This window comes from Pteropus medius, unplaced genomic scaffold (assembly GCF_902729225.1).
Source record: "Pteropus medius unplaced genomic scaffold, Ma_sr-lr_union100, whole genome shotgun sequence".
Taxonomy (NCBI): domain Eukaryota; kingdom Metazoa; phylum Chordata; class Mammalia; order Chiroptera; family Pteropodidae; genus Pteropus; species Pteropus medius.
Window position 1 is genome coordinate 36,680,539 of NW_024354875.1, and position 22,469 is coordinate 36,703,007.

Here is a 22,469-nt window from a genome sequence, read left to right on the forward strand (position 1 = left end):
TCTATTGAACTTAGTAGGCAGTGCCATTGTTTCCATTTTTTTTTTTGGACAACCAGATTCATATTCCTTCCTCAAGTAGTACTTAGTTGGTTCGTTGACAAAAATTTTAAGGGGTTTCTGTTGTCCAGTCATATCAACAGCAATTCTTTAACTGTGCAGATACATGTCTAAAACAGTGTCAAGACCTAACACAACTTGGAAGTTTATGTAGGGCTCCTGGTCATCACTTCCACATAGACATACATGGTTCGTTGGCCAGCTCAGCTGTCATTCATGTGTGTGTGTGCATACACACATACACACACACATAAACATCAAACATCACTGATTTCAGTCTTATTCTCACATGAGATTGGGTTCAAACTCATACACTAATAATTGCATTAGTTTCCTATTTTTGCATAACAAACTACTAGAAAATTAGCAGTTTAAAACAATAGCCTTTTTTATTCTCAAATTCTGGAGATCAGAAGTTTTTCATGGCATAGTTGGATTTGCTGATCAGGATCTCATAAAACCAAAATCAAGGTGTTGACAGAACTGCATTCCCTTCTCAGAGCTCTGGGGAAGAATTAAGCTTATTCAAGTTGTTGGAAAAATTCAATTCCTTGTAGTTATATTGCTGGGGTCCTGGTTTCCGTGACATGTGGCCCACTCTGTATTTAAGCCAGCAAGCAACATGTGTTGAATCTGCTCGTGCTTCGAACGTCTCTGACTTCCCCCTTTGGCCACATCTCTCTTATGACCTCTTTCTCCTCAACTGAGAGAAACTTCTGTTTTTAAGGCCTTGTGATTACATTGGGCCCACTTACATAATCTAGAATCATCTCCCTATTTTAACTTCAATTAATTAATAACCTCAATTACATCTGCAAAGTCTCTTTGGCCACGTAATGTAACGTACTCATAGAAACAACAACAGAGGATGAAGGCGGCCAAAATTTCGTCAATCTCATTTAGTTTGATTTTGTTGTTTAAATATGGTGAAAATTTTAACCATTTGACGTTATGCATGGCATCATGTTAGAATGCTACATTTTGTAATCTGTGTTCTTGATGTTGATCATTTTAGCACCCCTGACATTGACAGGCATGTCAAAAGACACTGGGATTTTCTTAGCATTTCCTATGTGACTAAATTCATAGTTTCCTTTTTTTCCTCAGTGGATCGTTTGTCACTAGAAGTTAAGCAGCTCCCAACACATTGGGAGTTTTTGACAAATTGATATTCCACACTAATAAAAGTCCTGCATCATTCATGGTTACACCAGGCTCTTATTGTTTTGAAATTTCTTTCATTTCTTATGAGAGCTTTGGAAATTTCTGTCATCATCTGCGTGACTTTGCACGTGGTAGGTGATCCTCTTGTGTGTATTTCAGTAAAAAAACAGCACAACTTCATCTAATTGTGAGTTTCTTCCTTGGTTGTTGCTTTGCAAGAACAAAGAGACTTGTGGTCAGTTTCCCAACAATAAATATTTTCATCACTAATATCAAATTTATACTCCATCTCTTGTTTCCATGTTTTTTGTAAAACAATAACTACGTTTAAATGCTGATCATAGTGAAATCATGTTGAAGACATTAAATAGTATCTAAACCCAATTAAGGCCTTGGACTTAATAGAGTGAGCATTAGATTAGGCCAAGAGAATTTCCTACAGGCGTAAGCTTTCAGAAACGCAGGTGGTACCGCCAACAGTGTCGCTCTTAGACTATAACATTCGTGAGATGAACTAAGGCAACATACATCTGACAGATACCAGGCTTTCAATAACAATTAATTCTCTTTTCCTAATTAAATAACAAATCATTATAATGCACAGTAGTGGAGTCACAGGATCAGAGTTGCCTTGAACTTTGTTTCTGGAAGAGACATTGAGTAGACATTATCGTATCTTCCTCATTTCATAACTGAGTATGTTCATCTCCTAGGGTTGCTATTACAAATTACTATGAACTTGATGATTTACAACAGAAATTTATTCTCTCACAATTCTAGAGGCCAGAAGACCAAAAGCAAGGTATCAGCAGAGCCATATTTCCTCTAAAAGCTTTGAGAGAGAATCTTTGCTTGCCTTTTCCAGCTTCTGGTGGCTCCTGGTGCTCTTGGGCTCATAGATACATCACTCTGGTCTCTGCCTCTGTCTTCACGTGGTCTTCCCCTCTGTTTCTCTGTATGTCCTCTCCTCTCTTTATGAGGATACCAGTCATTGGATTTACTGCTCGGCCTATATCCAGCATAATTACATCTCAAGATCCTTAACTCATTACATCTGCAAGACTGTATGTCCAAATAAGGTCCCATTCTGAGGTTCCAGATGGACACAAATTTTGAGAGCACATTATTCAACCCAATACTTGGAGGATCAGTTTTACTGAAATAACATTTAAAATAGAATAAATTTATATAGCATGAAAAAGATCTTTTATTTTCTCTATCTCTATATTTTCAGAAGTAGTCTGTAAAAACATAAATTTTTGGTTTTGTGAAGTAAAAGTCACTTCGAGTTGCTACACAGAGAAGCCTTCAGATTAGATGTCAGACCTCCAGTAGCAAGTGATGACAGCAAGCCAAATATCACACAAAGAACAAAGCATAATAATCTAAAATTGAGCACAACATACAGTTAATACAAATCCTTCAGCTCCCCGTCCCTGGGAGTTCTCTGCTGGCCATGTTTTTCCCACAAGTTTCTACTTCTACATGTGTTTCTTGGCCCTCTTGATCCTTGAAGACTTTGTTCATCTCTTCTTACTCCTTCATTTTTTCCCTGAAATCTCTTCCTGTACTACTTTTAAATTCAAATCCCTATACAGATTCCTACTGCTATTATAACACATACCACAAATTCTGTAGAAGGCTTTAAATGACACAAAATTATTATAACTGCAGAACTAGCTCAAAATGGTCCATCCCGTTTCATGAAATACTGAGTCATTTTTCAGAAACAAGAGACCAAAACCACAAATCATGCAGCTGAAGCACATGCAGAGGAGAGAACTTTGACCTCTAGCTGTACCCAGAACAAGAGTCTTGCCTCCTTTTCCCCAACCCCCACACAGAACCAAAAGACCAGGACATAACACTAGAACCCTTTCAGAAGCCAAGAGTCCATTGTCCAAGAAGATCCAGTGTTGACGCCCCTTTACCATATATGGCCGAGTTCCACGTTCCTCCAGTTAAAACTTGCCCCACCAGCACTTCCTCATACCTGTTTCCCCCTAACCCCTTAAAAACTATTAACCTAGTCCAGCAAATAAGATGGATTTGAGGCACCACCAGGTCTCCATTGGTGCTTTCTCAATTAATAAAACCTTGCCTTACTCCAAACTCTGATGTTTTGAGTTTTGGCCTTTCAAAGCATTGGGCACACAAGCTTTGGTTTGGTAACAATCTTACAATTCTTATAATTCTACAGAAGAAAATCCATTTCTTTGCTTTTTTTTCAGCTTGTAGAGGCTGCCCACATTCCTTGGCTCATGACCCCATTCCCCTATCTCAAAGCCAGCATTGGCAGGTTGAATTTTCTCGAATTGCATCACTTTGACCTCTGTTTCTGTCATCAAATCTCTTCAGTTTATAAAAACCCTTATAATTACATTAAACCCATCTGAATAATCCAGGATTATCTCCCTATCTCAATATTCTAATCAGACATGCAAAGTCTATTTTGCTGTTTAACATTGATAGGTTCCATGGATTAGGACAAGGATATAATGGGGTGGGTGGGTATTTTTCTGTTTACCATATACCCTCAACTTTTCAAACAGAACATTTTAGGTCTCCACTCTCCTGGCTGACCTGAGTTTTCAAAGACTCTTTAAACAAAGAGTCTTGCCTTTGAGCTGCTCTAGGTTTCTAGTTTTAGTTTCTCCACTCCCTTTCTAGTCAAAACAAATGAAAAAATACAGTATAAATATTAGGTTAAAAAATAGATTGTTTCCCACTAAAATAAATTTTGTTCCCTCAACTCCGCTATTCCCAGAAGGCTGACATGGTTACAAAGCTTGGAGCTTAGGTTTTAAATAACAGTATTTCCACTATAGTCCATTTAATGATTATATAAAAAATTTCCCTTTTAGTCAGTTGTTACCTTCTAGAAATAATACATATTATATATATATATATATATGTATATATATATATATATATATGTGTGTGTGTGATGATGTGTGTGTGTGTGTGTGTGTGTGTATATATATATACCTTAAGTAGAAAAGCTGAGAAGGTATAATTTCTGAAATATCCATATATATACCTTGGAGCTACATCAGTAGAATCTGGTCAAATATATTTTAATCTAAATTAAAAAAATTTTAATTATTAAGACGTTCATAAATGGTCTTTTTTATTTCTAAGTATATGTTATTATTCAAACTACCTGGCCCCATTTTGGATAGAAAAGATTTATTGAAGATTGAATAAGAGATCCAAGAAAGTTTACTCAGGCTGAGTCACCAACTAGACTTAAATTAAACTCTTAGGAAAGGTCCTAAAGGAGGTGGACATTTGAATGGATCACATGTATTCTTCATTAAAAAAAAAAAAAGCCAGTATTGACAACAAGACGATTGTAAATAATCAGTGCATTAACAGTATTATATTGGGAAAAAAGGAGGGGCGGTACATGTCTCTTTCTAATCTGTTCTGATTCTGGAAAAAACTGAAAGATCATGTTCCATTTCTAGGAAACAACACTTTAAGGACTCTGCCAAGCTGGGGCACATCTAAGGGAGAATAAAAAGAATGATGGAGAGGCTGGGGGCCGTGACATATGAAAATAGTCTAAGAATAGGAAAAGGTAAGGATGGTGGATCTGTGGCAGTCTTTCAGCACTCAACCATTGCTACGCAAGTGAGGCAATAGATTTTAGTTTGCCATTCCTCTAATCCTTCTTCCACACTACTGTCAAGATGATTTTTAAGACACAAATCTCAATGCTTCACTACCTATTATTATTCCCCTGTGCTCAAGCAGACATGTAGCCAGTTTCCAGGCCATAAAGAGAGTTTTAGGATCTCAGAAGGACCTGATAGGACCCTCACCCCAATCAGATGGCATTCTGGGCAGCTGGATGCCCTCAGGAAGAGGTAGGGGCCATCGCCATCAATTAGGATGACCCCTGTGACAGCCGTTATTAAAAACCCTGGAACATACCAAGTTTGCTCTCTCACCTCTATGCCTCCGTTTATGACATTTCCTCTCCCTGGTGGGTTTGGTTCTGTCACTTACTTCCCATCATCCCATAGGGCCTGACTGAAACTTTACCACCTCCGAACACTTTCCCTAAGGATTACTTTCCATTTCCCCCCAGATGAGTTAGGTGTTCTTCCTCTGTATTAAAATACCACCTAGTGCAAGCCTTTTTATAGAAAGTATTGAATTGCTTTGCAGTCATTGATGTACTTGATAGCAGGACGTATGAGCCTGAGACACATCCATACATGAGGGGGCATTTATTTGCATGAGCTGATGTGCTTGGAGGGAAAAGGACTGTGAGAAAGAGATTTTGAACTTCTGAGCCTGGTGGCTGTCATGGAAAAAAAAGGTAGGGAAATCAAGAGAACAACTTAGTGGCTGGCCCTCAATCTGGGGTCTGGTACCTAAGCCTGGATTCATGGACTAAATCTGAGTTCTATGGAGAAAAAAAGGCTGCAGACAGAAGCTTTAGGAGGTAAAAGGCTTATGAAAAATGAGGTACATGCAGGGCTGTATAGTGGCCATGCAACAAACTATAACACATGGTAGGAAAAGTGAGCTTTCTTTCTGCTTCTGCACAAAATTACCCAGCCTGGCTCAGGTTTGGAAAGGTCACTAGTGCATGTGAGAAAGGGCCAAGGGAGCAGTAGCACAGCACTGGTGAGGAGTCCAGTTCTGCCCACAGGAATTCTGGAGTGGGCGAGGAAGCCCATGTCCCACAGATTCTGCTCTGCCATGTCTAGAGGAAGAGGATTTAGGGGTGAGCACTTGGAAGAAATGATGAGTTAGCAATAAAACTAGTTTTTTTGTTGTTGTTGTTGTTTTTAAATCTTAGGGAGTCTCAGAACTACTTCAAGAGGGACTTTTGCAAGGGTCTGCAGGTCTTACACTGCAAGGGGAAAGTGACCAAGCAGCCACATATAAATTATCACTGCTAATGGGACTCTATTTATATAGCTATGGTCTGGAGGTCACGTGAAATCTAGTTATGGTTATATTATATTCTTAACCTATTCTTACCCCTGTTCGTTGGCCTTGAAATCCTTGAGGGCTGAGACTGCTGATTTTTAAAAAATTTCTGTAGCCTCATTACCTATTAGAGTACCCAGCACAGAGTGGGTACTAAACATATAGCTGTTGAATGAAGAAAAAAAGTTAAAGAATATCTCCAACAGACAAATTTAGAACAAACAGGTAGAAGTTACATAAATGTATTTAAGTGCCTTTCTAACACTTAGAACTCCCTGTCAGAGGAAGAAACCCATCATGACAGAGAAAATCTTACCACTGGAGGAGTTGTCAAGGATGTCACAGAGGAAGTACACACCTCATGCAGAGAGATAGACCATATCAATTCTAGCTCTCCAATTGTTTGATATTAATTACATGGAAACCAAGAAGAGACTGGCCATGACAAAAGAGTTAGCTACATGACACAATAAGCAGAAATAATGAGTCAGCAACAAAATTGGTCTTTAAAAAATCTTCAAGAACTGTCTATAAAAATCAGCAAGCCTTAAACCAGAGTTAATCAGAATTGAAATAGTACCCTGAAACACTGTTGCATGAAGCCAAAGACATTATCTTCAAAAGCTATCCTAGTACAAACTCTGAATGATGTCTGGAAGACTAAGGTATCCAATGGATATTATCTATAGTGAAGATGTTGAGTGATGGAAGGTTAAAGGAAAGATTTACAAGGTGTTGAGAGCAGGCCACGATTTGCAGACTCAGCCTCTTTCAGTGTCTCTTCCATGGCCACTGGCAAAGTAAATGCTAGAGTCACTCGACTTTATTCCTTGAACTTGCAATAAATGACCAAAGGATCCCAGATCTACAAGAGAAATATTACTAGGCAATGCAGGAAAGGTCTTCTGACATAAGTGAACATTCTACATTAAAAGCCATAAATAGAATGATGAAAAGGACTAACTATCTCATAATGTCAAAGTTCAAAGGCACTTTTCAAATGTCTCTTTACAGAAAATCTGACCTTTCTTTCTTTATTATTAGAAAGTTTGCCAAGGGCAGTCTGGGCCTTGGGTCATTTTGTTTTGACATGGAAGTTCTTTTGGCATTAAAAATAATCAAAAGACCAGAAATATTTAACTCTGCAGTGACCATAAAGACACATTCAGCAGTATAGAAAAGAACAGTATAGAAGCATTAGGGTTTCAAAGGTTGTGTTTGAATAACTCCATAAAGCTTTTTCCCTTATATATGAGAGGGAAACTCATATGAGGTCATGACTAGCTAAAGGAGTAAGCATGAATAGATGTCTTTTTCTAATGTATTGCATGTAATTTTACATGAAATTTTTAGGAAAATTGCTGAGTATACTACTAGTAACTTTCTAAGTCTAAATATCTTTTTAAAGTATAGATTAGCTAACATTCGATATAGATGTGAACATAAATACATTTTCATAAAAACAAAAACCTCTTATATAAGGTCTCTTTTTTTCTATTTTAAGGTATAATTTACACACAGTAAAATTTACCCTCTTGAATGTACAGTTCTGCAAGTTTGACAAATGCAGCTGTACAACCACAAGCAAAATACAGAATAGTTTCATCATGACCCAACATTCCTCTATATCCCTTTGTAGTAAGTCCCTCTCTCCATCTCCAGATCCTAATAACTACTGATTTGCTCTGTTTTTATAATTTTGCCTTTTCAAGAATGTCCTATAAATGGAATTATACAGTATGTAGCAAAGGACTTTTTAAAACTTCATGCACTGGGTAAAAAGTAAAGTAACTAAATAAAGTGTCCATTTTAATTTACTGACTTCTATTTTCTGAACTTAGTGCTTGCTTTGGCAGCACATATACTATTTTCTGAACTTAAAGGCAATGATATATAGAATCAAGTTACCCTTGAATATTACATCTTGAAACAGGTGTTACCCAGGGAGCCTTTTTAATATACAGAGCTTTAGAATTTCCCTTTCACCGTTTTGAATCGAAATCTCTGTGTGGGTCCTGAGAATTTAGTTTTCACCGAATTCTCCAAACTTGATTCTGATTGACATTAACCCAATCGATATTCACTCTATGAGATCTTAATAGATTATAAATTATATTTAGGGATGAGATCAAAGTACAGAGACTAGGAGAGGAGTCTTATCTAAGTGACTTTGTCCTCGGAAATGGCTACCACTTACCGGCTGAAGGGCCTTGAACTAGTCACTGAATCTTGGTTTTCTCCTGTGTCACGGAGGGGTACGATGCCTACTTCCTAGGATTATTTTGAGGATTAAATGTATATAAAACATTTGGAAAGTACCTAGCACATTTAGCACTCAATGGATAGAAGCCATTCAACTTGCTAACACTGGTACCGGTATCATCATTGCTGTCACCGTCATGCTGTCCTGAGCATTTTACTTGTCCTTCTCCGTACTTCTACAGTTTGGTCAATTTCACTATTTTTAGCCCTTCTTCTAGAGGTGACCAAAGTAAAGTGAATGCATTTTTGTAGCAACCCAGCTATTATTCAGAGCAGTGAAAAGCTAACAGAATTTGGGAACTGATTGTTCCTAGCCCTCACTTTGACCCTGTTATAGCCTCAAAGATAACAATGGGGACAAAAAAGCAAATTACTGGAAACTCTCACTCTTTTCCCCAAGGGGATGTTATTAGCCAAACATAAACAAACAAAAGGGAGGAAGAGAATCAAAGGGCCAGAATAAAGCAGGAAATTAGGCTGTCTGCATAGGTAAGAAATATCTAAAAATTGATTTCATTCACTAGCAGTTTTAGATGTACATACATGTATTTCGAAAATACAGTTTTTGTTTAAAGAATGAAATATAAAAGAGTGGTGATATTGTCTGCACTTGCTTGTCTAAAGGAAGAACAACTATCCTTTATATGCGTGTGTGTATATATATATATATATATATATATATATATATATATATATATACACTGCGAACACCAAGAATTGAAGACGAGGATCAAAAGACAAACCTGAAACTCATAAGCCCTACCTGTTCTCAGCGTCGGCACTGCACTTTGGGGACAGCAATTCAAAGGATTTGGTAAACTTCACCACCTGCAGCACAGAAAGACAATAAATCACGTCAGTTAAGGCTTTCTCACAGTTTAAACAATGCAATGAACAGTTTTCATCTTTATAATGGTTATTACAATAATTGGAGATTAAAAAGGAATTTTAAGTGAAGAAATCCCAAAGGGCAGAAGAAGAAAATCCTATCTTACATTTTGTATTTTCTTCTTACATAGCATACCTTGCCAAAGTTTTATTACATCTTACTAAATATGTATTTGCGTTTATAATGAAATGTGTACTATCCTGTGGCGATCAGGCAAAGAGACGTCTCATTTGAGTATAATTTTTTTGCTGTCCTTTTAACAGCCTAATCACAACCCATGGAGAGAAACCACTCTTCAAAAAAGAGGCCCTCCATCAACTCCAGGCTCCTGAAGTTACCTTCCCTGGCTTATAATTGTTTTCCAGTAGAACATTTTGCTGCCACTGACCAAAGGGTAAAGAAGAAGAAGTCATCTTCTTCAAAGATCATCCTCAGCGTGGACACTTCCCCTCTCACCTGTGAAAACGGCATACCCAGTGCAAGATCAAGGCTTATTGTATTGAAGGGAAGTTTATGGGCAAAGAAAAAGTAGTTTTTCTTATTAGCTACTATCGAGTTCTTACTATAACGAGGCCCTACATCAGAAGCTCCTTTGACTATTTAATTTCCTTATTACAACTCTATAAAGTAGGGAGTTTTATCCTCAGCATATAGATGAGGAAACTAACCCATAATTCTTAAGTAAATTGCTCAGTTTCACACAAATAAATGGGGCACGTTTGCATGATTCTAGAGCACCAGCTCTTTCAGCAACACGAAAAATGTTGAGTGGGAGAGACACCGTTTCTGCCCCTCTTTTGATAAGATATGCTACATGATATAAAAACGGGTTCCTTATACTGAAAAGAGTCATCTGAATGTCACTGGATGCCTCCAAAGTTGACATTTAGATTCGCTTAGCCAGACACAGTCATGCTTCAAAGGCCTTTTAAATTAACCACTTAAAATAAATTGATGGGCACCTGAGAAAATTATTTGGAAACGGTGAATAGATTAAATATTAAAACAGCTTTATCAGTGAGGTAATGAACCTGAACTAAGAAAATGCAACATTAGGGGAAAGATAAAAGAAAAGCCCATCAGAAAGAAAATCGTGTGTGACTAGCTAAATGCAGGGTAGTGACAAAAACTCAACCGCAAGGAAATGCTCTGGACAACTACAGAACATATTTCATTTGATATTCTGATATGAACTAAGCCTCTACAAAATCACTCATTGTGGCAAATTTTATTTTCCAAAGATGGCCATAACAATATCTCCTATCCCACATCCTTCTTTACAATATCGCCCTGCCACCCTCCTGTCAAGGGGTAGGTCTGTGTTCTCTCCCCTTGAGTCTAGGTAGACTTCTGATCACTTTGACAAATAGAGTGTATGAAAGAGGTTCTATATGTCTTTTGAGGTTGTCATAAAAGGCAATGCAGCTTCTGCCTCATCTGATGGAATACTTGTGCCTGGAGCCCTGAGCCACCATTTAAGAAATCCAACTACCTTGAGGACATTATGTTGAAAGGGAGCCAAACCATACAGAGAGGCCACAGGTAGATGCTCTGTTCAGCAGCTCCAGTTTTTAAGCCATCCCTACCCAGGCACCAGACATATGAGTAAACAAACCTTCAGATGACTCCAGTTCCCAGACATTAAGTCACTCTGATCTCCATGTTTTCCCACCTGTGGCCCCAGATATCCCAGAAAGAGGCAAGTCATTCTTTCTATCCCCTCCCCAAATTCTTGATCCACAGGATTTGAGAACATATAACGTGGTTGGTTTAAGCCTCTAAATTTTGAGTTTATTTTTTATACAGCAAAAGTAACTGGAACACTTATCTCTAGGACTCAAACAGAAACCAATCACTTAGAAATCTTAATCTAGCTGCAATATTTTTGGGTCTCATAAGGGCAGCAAGCCACAAAGAGACTATTTATTGTAACCAAATAATAAATCCCTCAAACTATACCTCAGATAATTCTTAAGGTTAAGATAATAATAGGATAAAAAGTAGAAGCATTTCATTTATGTTTGCAGAATAAGAAATTGTTACAGATTTTAAAAGAGGAAGTTAGTTCACTATGAATTTTTGCATTTTTTGCTTAAGTGTGTCTTAAATGCTTTTGGTATTTAATTGAGTAAAAATATAAACAAAGATAAATGAATTATTTATATGAAAATGTATACATGTGTATAAAAATATTTTTATACATGATATAATAGAAATTTGCATATGTAAAACTAATTACAGTTTAATAAAGCATATGGATCATTAAGTTGGGAAAAAGAGCATTTTTCTGAGGTATGGAAAGGAGATTGAAATGGTAAATAACAGAAATACTACATTTAAGGGCCTACAGCTAACAGCAAACAATAAAAGAGTACAAGAGAAGCAAGCTTGAGTCCCATCAAGAAAGTGGTAAAATACAAGCAGAGCGATGAAACTATAAGGACAAATCCACTGCTGGTTTTAAGCCAGATCTGATCAAGGAGGTAGCAAAACATCAGTGTTGGATTTCAGGAGGTACATAAATCTAAGTTGCTCCCAAGCCATCTAATTATGAAGGGCTTCAAATTCATTCTAGAATGGATCTAAAATTGTCACAGAAATCCCAGTCTGAACCATATATTCAGTAATCCAGGGCTGCTGGTGGAAAACTCTTACAGATTCTCTGAATTTAGGGCAATCTAAGATTAGGCTCACAGTCAAGTTAACCATCAAAGTCACCAGAATATTGGGCCCTTCAGGCAACATACATATGAGCCTTGGTCCATGTAGAGAACAGCAAGACAAATAGTAGAAAAGCAAGACGTACACTGATCTGTCCATCTCCCATTCCTCTAAAACAGGGGAAAGCAAGAGACAGCCTGTGGGACAAACCTGGCCCATCATCTGCTTTTATAAATAAAGCTTTATTTTAACAGCCCAACTCATTAATTTAAACAATGTCTGTGGTTGCTTTCTGCTATAACAGTAGAGTTCTAGAGTAGTTACAACAGAGACTATATGGGCCACAAAGCCTAAAATATTTACTAGCTGGCCCTTTATAGAAAAAGTTTGCTGATTCCTGGTCTAGAGTCATTCTAGACCAGGTCAACTACTTATTTTCTGCTACTCTGTTATTGGCTGCTGTTAGATTAATGCATTAATATTCCAATTTAATTTATCTATAATTCAGAAAGGGGATTCCTGGAGTCAAAATCTTCTCATCTGAGTCTACGGCCATGCCACCCTGAACAAGTCTGATCCTGTCTGATCTCAGAAGCTAAGCAGGGTCCGGCCTGGTTAGTACTTGGATGGGAGACCACCTAGGAAGCCCAGGTGCTGTAGGCATAAAAAATAAAAAAATAAAAAAAATAAGGGATTGTAAATTGACAAGGTCCTTGCAATCTGTGAGGTCAACCAAGGGTTGCCTCATCTAAAAAAAAAAAAAAAAAATCTTCTCCTCTGAAACAACACCGCAATGATAGAAATTTTAGGCACCAACACAAGTGGTGAAGCATATACTTGAGGATTCACATATGTCTCAGTTGGCATGGGACTGTCCCACTTTAATTAAGCCTATTGTCCTGGGACAATTATTAAAAGTGCCCCCTTTCATATCCAAAAGTATCTTTGAAAAGCAAAACTCTAGGAAGGCATACTTCAAACAATTTACATTTTTAAAAGAAATTTATTAAAAATATAATGCATTCAAATAAAAAATTATTTATAGTCAGACAGCTGGGTTAAAAAACTAAATAGCAAAACCAGTTAAACTATTTTGATATAATTTACTGGGATCTATAGTTACTGTGGAGATCATGACTAAAAAAGACAAAAGCATAAATAAAAAGAATACAATTAATGCTTTATTCTTGACTTGGACCAATTGTATGGTTCTTAGTTTCATTAATTTTTAAAGATTTATTCTCTAAATCCAATTCTGGTTTTATTATAGATGTACTAAATGAACATAGATTAAATAAATAAATATACTCACATACACTAATTAAAAAGAGAATCTTATAAAAGAAATATCTGAAGTGGTTTATAGGTCAATGAAACTGAACGAATGGTTCTGAGCTCCTCTGGCTGTTGATCGACCCTGGTTACTGCAGTGCACATGCTACAGTGAAGTAAACAAAATATCCCCAAGTGTCTCTGCCTGTTATTTGGAAAAGCTCCATGGACAGAGTTTTTTTGATTTGGATATTTATTAAGCACTAGTTGGTCTGGTTTAGCTCTGTTTTTATATACATGTATATATATATGTATATAAAATAGATATTCCTGCCATCAAAAAGAAAATAAAAATTATCTACCAAGTAATCACCATTTTTTTAATTAGTTTCCTTAATCCTCAATTTCCATAAGAGGACTACTCTATAGGGCAAAAAAATAAATTAAGTGATTATCCACTACCATCCTTCTTAATATATTTCTCATTTATGCTGATGAGTAATTTACTCTAATTATTTATTCACTCAATCAATATTTATCAGATATTTAGTGTATGAGGTACTGTTATAGCCTCTGGGAATACCGAGGAGTGTAAATCATGTCCTGTCCTTGAGGAACTCATGACACCGTACAGAGGAGAAAACAGTTCACAAATGTATAATTTCACCACGGTGGATAATCAAAATGCCATAAGCTCACAGAAGAGAGTATTAAAAGAAGGTTCAAGTGAACTATGTCCTGAAGGATCAGCAGGAGTGCTCTAGGCTGAGGAATGAGAAAAGCAGAATTTTGGTAGACAACTGAACCTAATTCAACATAGGGACTAATTACAGAAGTGTAGGCAAGATTAAAATAAAACCAATAAGGAATGATGAGGCACCCAGAGACTAGCAACTTTGGAAAGCAACTCTAGGTCTGAGGGAACACAAGAGAGAGTGAGAGACAGAAGAAGGCATGGAAATGGGAGGGAATCATGTCATTGGTGTCCTGGAGGAGCTGGAGCTGTGGAGAGGGGCCTTGGAAGAATCCAGCCACATCTGCCCCTGGCAGAGAAAGAGCAAGGAAAATAATTACCCCTAGCCTCTCTTTCCTCTTGTCTTTGAACCTTCTGCTGAACCCCTCTTGTTTGTAAAACTCAGTCAGAAGCCAGAGGACAAGAAAGCCCAAGTGGTGTAGTATGCAGAGATCGCCCTTCAAGGGCACTGAGCTAAAAAGAAAGACTGACCATAGATGGGGGAGTCAGGGTTTGCAGAGATTAGTCAGTACAGAGTTGACAACACTGCACTTCACCTGAGTCCTATGATCCCAAAAAACAGTAATGATAAATCCCCCTGCCATTTTGTTTTCTAAATTGGCTACTCTCAAAATATCATATTCAAAATAAGACCTGTCTCCATCCTTCCTCACGACTTCCTTCAGATGCACAAATGATGCAGATAACTCCCTTGTCTACATGCTTCTCTAAAACCCCAGACATCTTTCCTTTTCTTTGAAGTGCTCCTTATTAATGAATGTTCTCCTTATTGTAATAGCATGGATGAAATTATCTCCTTCACTGTCTGGTGAATTTTCTTTCACAGGAACTACATGTGCAAAGATGCGGAAGCAAATATATGCATAAGCTAACTATGGGGAGGTGCGGTAGAGGAGGAAGAAAGGGATAGAGCTAGGCTGAGAACCAGAGAAGAGAATCAAAAATTAAGTTGGGAGCAGAGGTGATGGACTTTGAATGTTGGGCAGTTTGAACTTTATTGTGTAGGCAATAAACTTGGCACACAGTTACCAAGTGTTTTGAAGCATGGGAGAGGCAGAGGCATATTTTAGAAAGAAAACTAGAAATATTAGTAAGAATTGATGGAAAGGAAGAGTGACCTATTTATGAGCCAAGACATGAGTTAGGAGAAAAATGTCCAGGAGAGAAGTTAGTAAAGGCAGATTAGACTCAGCAGTAGAAGGGGTGGGAAGAAGGGCTTAGAAGTGATGTCTCAACATAGAATCAACAGAACTTAGAGACAACTGAGTATACATAGTAAGAAAGACTTAGAAACGACTCCAGTTTTTAGCTTGAGTTACTTACTGCATGATGATGATTCTATTAACTGAAATAGGAAATCTCAGAAGTGGTGAAGATTTGGGGCAGGATGTGGTGGAGAATGGCAGAAGGGATTGAAGTTCAGTAGCTGGAAATTTTATATAAATTAAATATATACTTTATATATTATATATCTTTTATTGTTCTTATACTCAACTCATATCATTAATCATTTATATATGTATAAAAATATATATATATAAAATATATACATATATTTAACATATATAAATGCACTCAACCCACATCATTAATCATTTACACATGTTAAATATATGTATATATCATATATTATATGTTTAACAAATATATGTATACGTCACATGTATATATGATAAATACATATATTTAACATAAATGATTAATCATGTGAGTTAATATATTGACATGTAATTATTAATAAAGTGAATTAAGATATAAATATATAATACGATATATTATTAACGATGTGAGTGTATATGTATGTGTACACTCATCAGATAATCCTCAGAGTTTTTTTAGATATATTTCATTTTACACTCTAAGAAAGCACTTGGAACAAACATCAAACAGTTTAAGTTAGCTTCCTTACAGGGAAAAGGAAAGTTACAGAAAAGAGAAATGGAAAGAAAGAGAAATAGTCAGGAAAATCTGAAGCCATTTTTTACCGTCCACTTAGGATGGAGGGGACTGAATTATTGGCTGTTTCAGAATGATCAAATGATTACCCGCATTTCTTCCTCTTAAGCATTGGATTCAGAAAGATCATTGAATCCAATGGCTTAATGTGTATTTCATAAGAACCAAGAAATTAAGGAACATGTTAGAAAACAAGTGTAGCTTGTGTTTCATGATTTTGAAAATGAACTACAGGAACTAGCCTCATATATTTGTAAGCTCAGCTATAAAGTACTTCGTGGCATTCTGGACAATGAAATAGCTGCCAGCCATCAAGATGATCCATTAAAGGAGAACACTTGTGAACACAGGCGCTGAGATGGTGCCTTAAGACATAAGATGAAATCAAAATGGCTACATTTGCTTTCCTTGACTAAGCACAGAAAAAGATAGAGAGAATAGTAAATACACGAGATAGAAAGGAACTAAGAGAAGTGATAGAAATTGCTTAGACAGGATCATGGAATGGAATAACATTAAGCAGGGAATATTCAGTTCAAAGGACTAAATATTTCCTAGTGTTGACAGCAGCTAGCTATGGAACGATATTTTTCAGTCTAGTGGAAAATATCATTGACAAAGTCACTTGAAATTGATTGAAACACTGAAGAGAAGCAAAAAAGGGTAAAATATTAATTTTGGCAGGAGAGAGGATGAGAAAGGTATGTTTCATTTCTATTTTTGTCATCCACTGAGTAAACTGATCAGTTCATACCTGACCGCTCAGTTTAAAGACTATAAATGCAGTCCCTAAACACTGAGTTAAGAGCGTTATGAATTAAGCTTCTCCAACTAGATTTAAATTCTTCTCTCCCTTTATCCCTCAAATGTAGAGGCCATAAAATATCATACATCTGTAATAACTAGGTTTTTAAAAATATTCAAATCACAAAAAAATGACGTGTCTGTTTCTAGGGCTGATTCTCATAAAATAGAGGAGTGCAAAAGTTATTTTTAGAGGAAGAAAAGTTTGAGCATATTTTTTTCCTGAAATACTTTTTTTCTTTTCCGATTGTAAAAACTAGTGTATGTAATGCCAGTAGAGATGGTACTGTAAGTTCATGCTCGGACACATCTGTTCTCTTCCAAAAACAGAGCAAAGATTGATAAAATATGGAAGGGGAAAACCAGAAAGACATCTAGAGGTTAAAAGGGAGATAAAAGAGAAGAGAGTGAGAGAGGAAGAGAAAGGAGAGAAGCAAAAAATGGTTTCTAAGGCACAAGTTTGGAGACAGAAGCCTACTATGCTCCAAGTCCAGAAATAGGCAGGCAGCAATGGCTGGAATTCTAGTTACTACTCAGGTCTGGGGACTGAAAGTGTTCCTTTGAGGCAGATGGCCCGGCTTCACCTCCGGAAACTGAACCAAGCTGCTCTGGCTTAGTGTAATATTCTCGCACAGCAGGAGACCCAAGCCATCAATATAGGACCTGGTTCTTGACTAGGGGCCAAGGAACAGTGCAAACTATTAGACAGGGAGGGGAGAGTAGAAGAGAGAATGAAAGAAAACAATGGCACAAACAAATGAACAAAAATACTTTCTCATTAGAATGAGCTGCAATCCCAAATTCAAAAACATATAAACAATATTAATATAGATAACTAAATCAGATAACTACAGAATTGGTCAAGAAGGTATTAATAAATTTCAGGCTGAAGATTTGAACACACCTCTATCAGAGAATGATAGGTGAGGAACAGAAAAATATAAGAATATAAATAATTTAAACATCATCATCTTATTCTTAATTAATGGGTCAAAGAAAGTCAATGGGTAAAGTCTCTTTTAGAAAACACTTTCCTCCTTGAGAAAAAGAAAGATATGTGAAAAGAAGTTTCCCTTTCTTTTTCTCTTGGTGCATAGTTATATGAAGACATGCTGCCTGGAGCTGCATCAGCATCCTGGATCATGATGGTAAAAGTCAGCTGGTGAAGGCTGACCACTGAGACAAACACAGGAAAGCAGACAGAGCCTGAGTTCTTGATTATATCTGGCTGCTGCATAATCCCCAGAACCGCCTCCTGCAGACTTGTGATATAAGATACAAACCTTTCTGTTTAAGCCTTTTTCCCTCGTATATTCTATTTCTTGCAGAAATCTCCCAAGTTGATCTATGAATTAAAGCAATTTCAACTGAAATCTTTGCAAGTTTTTGTAAAACTAGGCGCTCTTAAAATCTACAAGGAAGAATAACAGGTCAAAAATAAGCAAGCCAATTTGAAAGGAGAATGACATTGAGGACTTGCCCTAACAGATAGCAAAGAATATTATAGAAATTGAGATAGTGTGATACTGGTGCAGAAATAGACAAATAGACAAGTGGGACAAAACAATGAGCTCAGAAACAAGTATATATGGAACTTGATATAATATAGAAGTGGCATTACAAAATGGGGGAACAATAGTTCTGAGACAATTGATTATACATATACAGCTTTACATTACACACAAAAAACAAATTCTAGGTGGATATAAAAGACCATAAATACCAGACGGGTTAAAGAAAATATAAGAGAAAGTCATTCTAACACAGAGGTAGATAAAGTTTTTTCAAAAACAAAACCCATAAAGCACAAATCAAAAAGGAAGATCGGGAAATTTTACACATTAAAATGAAAATATTTCATGCATCCAATATATCTGTTGGGAGAAGCAATCCACATGAGCCCTGAGGACAGTCTTCCTATGTATGCCAAGATTGCAAGTCCCTGGTCTCTCTCTATCTGGTTCCTTTCTCAGGATTGTATTTGTGGTGAGCAAACTTGAGAGATGAGATAACATCTCTCCCCAAACAGATGGCTTGATACCACACAATGTAAAAGGGATGGATTCTTCAAGTACAAAGCTGCTCTTCTGAAATGCAACCCATTGCAAGTGCAGGCATCTGTGCACTTGGGGGACATGGGGAGCCAGGACGATTGTAATGGTCCATAATATAAGGTTTACATTTGTTTCTATAAGTATATGCCCCACCATTTTTTAGCTTTAGTTCTACATTTAAATGCATTTAATACTCACTATTAGTCTTATTTATTAGGTCCTCTTCATCATTTGCTTGGCTGGATTTCAACCTCTCATATTTTTCAGGAAAGACAACTTGGAACTGTATTTCTTGCACTCATCCTTGCTAACTTAAAAATGTCCGTCTGTGGTTTATATTCATTGTATATAAATTTGACTGGATTTAAAACTGTAGAGTCATATTTTCTTTCCCTAAGGACTTTGTCGCTATTGCTATATTCTCTCTAAGCACAGGAGAATGGTAAAAGTCTAACACCAGGGTAAATTCCTTCCAAGCAGTGACCCAATTCTTTTGTCTGGATGCCTACAGAATGTTTTCATTATCTTTATAGTCTTTTAATACTGAATGAGTTTCAGTACAAAGCAACCAGTATCAACTTTTCCTGAAATGATGTATTCTTTCAGTCTGAAATTCGTTTGTCCTTATTTCAGTAAAATGTTGTGTTATAATTTTAAATATTTTCCCTGTTCCATTTGTCACTTTCTCTTCAGAGATACCAATTATCCTTATTTTGGAATTCCTTCATTCTGACTCCATTGGAATCATTCTCTCTTATCTTTTTATATTGTATTATTTTCTATCTCATTTTCAATTTTATTCTTCATGCCCCTGAACGTATGTTAGAGGTATCTTTTCTTCTTTGACACTTTTAATGTACTATTGATTTCTCTATGTTTACGTATTTTTCTCCTACTTCTTTCCAAGCCCTGCCAACTCTGTTTTCTTGTCTTTTTATTGCTTATCATTTATTCCTCGAACCCTTGTATCTCTTCTTTGAATACTTTCATTATTCCTGAGAGGTCATTTTATTTTTAATTTCATTTGCAAGAAAAACTGTTAGCAATTTTCCTGGTGTATGTTTTTAATCTGACTTTTGTTTTCACATTCCCTTACTCCTTTTTTCTTATCTTCCTTTTCATAATCCCCATGCTGGTGGTTTTGTTAAATAAATAATGGGAGGGATGTCAGGAAAGTGATTTAGAATGACTGTACTTGAATTTTGGTCTCTTGTCTTTGAGCATTTTCTCATCAACTATCCTCTGAGCAGCAATTTCAGCTCCTGCCTAGCAGGAGCCTCCCTTGCACTGTAAAGCCACATATGACACAGATATTTTTGTGTAATAAAAACCTTTAATTCTCTTCAGGTGACCAAGATTAGCAGCTGCAGGATGCCACTCACACTGATATTTATCTTGATACATTGACAGCCTTGTTTCCAAGATGGCTTGTCTGAAAGTTTTCTTGTTTCACCCCACTGCTCCTGCCACTATATGGCAGCAAGGAGGACTCAAAAAACATCCCTGAGCCCACCCAGGCAACCACCCTTACTGTTCCAAACAAGTGTGCACAATTTGTTTTGGTGAACACCATATTTTGCCCAATATGGCTGGATGCGGGAAACCTCACTCAGCCTTTTAATTCATCCCATCAATTTTCACAGCATTTAGCAGCTACCCCGACATGTGGGGTGTAGCTCAGGTGTTGATTGGGAGCATAAGGTTATGAATGTTTCTTCTTTTGTGGATTAAGAGTTCAACACATCTAAAATTGGAACTACCACATTACATAGGAAAAAGCACTTTGCTGGTTATTATAAGTATCGCGGGCATCAAAAGTGATCAGGAATATCTAGAAGCAACTTGATAGTTATAGGTCTGCTGGTAATAATAAGAAAAAAAGGTCGGAAGTAATAAGGGAAAGGTATAATTGAATTCTGGATTTGCTTGGTGATGTTGAGATTTATTTGTATTCCTTTATAATTATAAAAACATCTTTATTGTTGAAATACTTGCAATAAAATAAACTTTGTCATTTCAAGTTTGAAACTCTCTCGTCCTCCAACACACTTTTGTTTTTAGAAACAATTTTCTAAATTCTACAAGTAAGAGAGCAGTCTTTACTCACAATTCTCACGTGTATAGGAGTCTTTGGAATCTATTCTGTTCAGCTGTTTCTTCGTGAGGAACTAACCCCCAGTTTTGTAATACATTGTAACAGCTTCACAAGAATAGGTGAAACTCTACCTATTCTTCATCCTTGTTGCTTTTTTAAACAAATTTTCTGGCTACTCATACATGTTTATTTTTCCATATGAACTTTTAGAAGTTAAAAATCATATTGCCAAGTTCCACCTTTCTTTTCTCTTCTTCGAATAGGACTCTATCTAGGTCTGCTCTTTGTCAATAAAATAAAATCAGAGTGTTTACAAGTTTTGCTTCCGTCCCCTCTCTGATAGTCATTCAAATCACTCATTAAATTTAGATCACAAAGGTTTTTAAAACCAGGCCATCCGTGCAGTATTCTGAGATGGGGAGGAGAAGTCCCAGCCAGAGAATGTCTCTACAGGATTTTCTGTTTGTTGAAAATACAGTTCCAGTGCCAGATTTTGGCATCTGGTGCCCTGTTCAATCTGGCTTCTCCACCTGTATATGATGTGACTGTGTCTGGTCTTCTTCCTATAATTTCTCCCTGACAACTAGGGTAGCACACGGAACAGTGGCCCCTTTGAATCTGAAGTTGTGAGAAAACTTTGGTGAGAAGTGTGTTAAAGGAAATCATGACATTGATGGGTTTTCTGCATGATGATGTCATATATATATATTCTCTCTCTCCCACCACCTCCCCAGACTGCAGCCTTGGCAAAACTCCTTCACAGCTTCTAAAATAGCACTGAGTAAATTAATCTCCTGTTTTTGCACGTAGTTAGTTCACTTTCACCCACAGACCCTGCTCCTGGGGGTCAGAGGAGTTCATCCTCACGTTGAGGGGGAGGGGATGGGCAAAGAGAAGACTGATGAGGAGCGGCCTAGAATCTTCTGCTCTAACAATGGTCAGCTGTGAGACTGAAAAGGTCTTAACTTTCAGTAATGTACCAACACCTTTATTGCTTGTATCTAATCTAGATGGTATTTTTTGACCCCCTCCATACTTTATACCATGAAGCTATTACTGTCACTACTATTGCCTCTAGCTCTGCTGCACCTTTCATATCAGCTTCCATACATTTTCATTTGATCTACCAAAGAGCAAGACCACAGTATAATAACTAGTCCATTTAGAAGATTGGCAAGAATGACCACCTTAAGTTGGTTTAAATTACCTTCATGTCTGCTTACAACTGAACTAGAAAACAATGAGTTTGTCCTTGTCCAGATTTTACCTGGCCCCTCAAGCACTTGCTCTCACAGTGACCTAGTAGCGACTCAGGGAATCTTGGCAGCTGAGGCCTCAAGAGCTGCCCCTTTCTACCTTTGCTTAGTGACAGCTCACAGCCTGCCTGGCACCAACGAGCAGCCCTACAGCCTTCTCATTCCTTTCAGGGAGTTTAGAGTCAGCAGTAGGGAGTGACTCTATCAAGTCACTTAACTCTCTAAGCCTTATTTCCTCATTTCTAAAGTGAGGATATAAGAACTATCTCATAAGGCTGCAATGGGGATTAAATGA

General features: G+C 37.0%; 1 protein-coding gene and 1 pseudogene across 1 annotated transcript in view; one reads left to right on the forward strand and one right to left on the reverse strand.

Moving 5' to 3' along the window:
- PDE11A (phosphodiesterase 11A) overlaps positions 1–22,469 on the reverse strand; it is a 315,101-nt gene that overhangs the window by 184,154 nt on the left and 108,478 nt on the right. The window contains exon 4 of the mRNA XM_039855267.1: positions 9,197–9,261. Coding sequence (XP_039711201.1) covers positions 9,197–9,261 — 65 coding nt within the window. The remainder of the gene's footprint in view (positions 1–9,196; positions 9,262–22,469) is intronic.
- LOC120597531 (uncharacterized) lies at positions 12,528–12,646 on the forward strand (annotated as a pseudogene).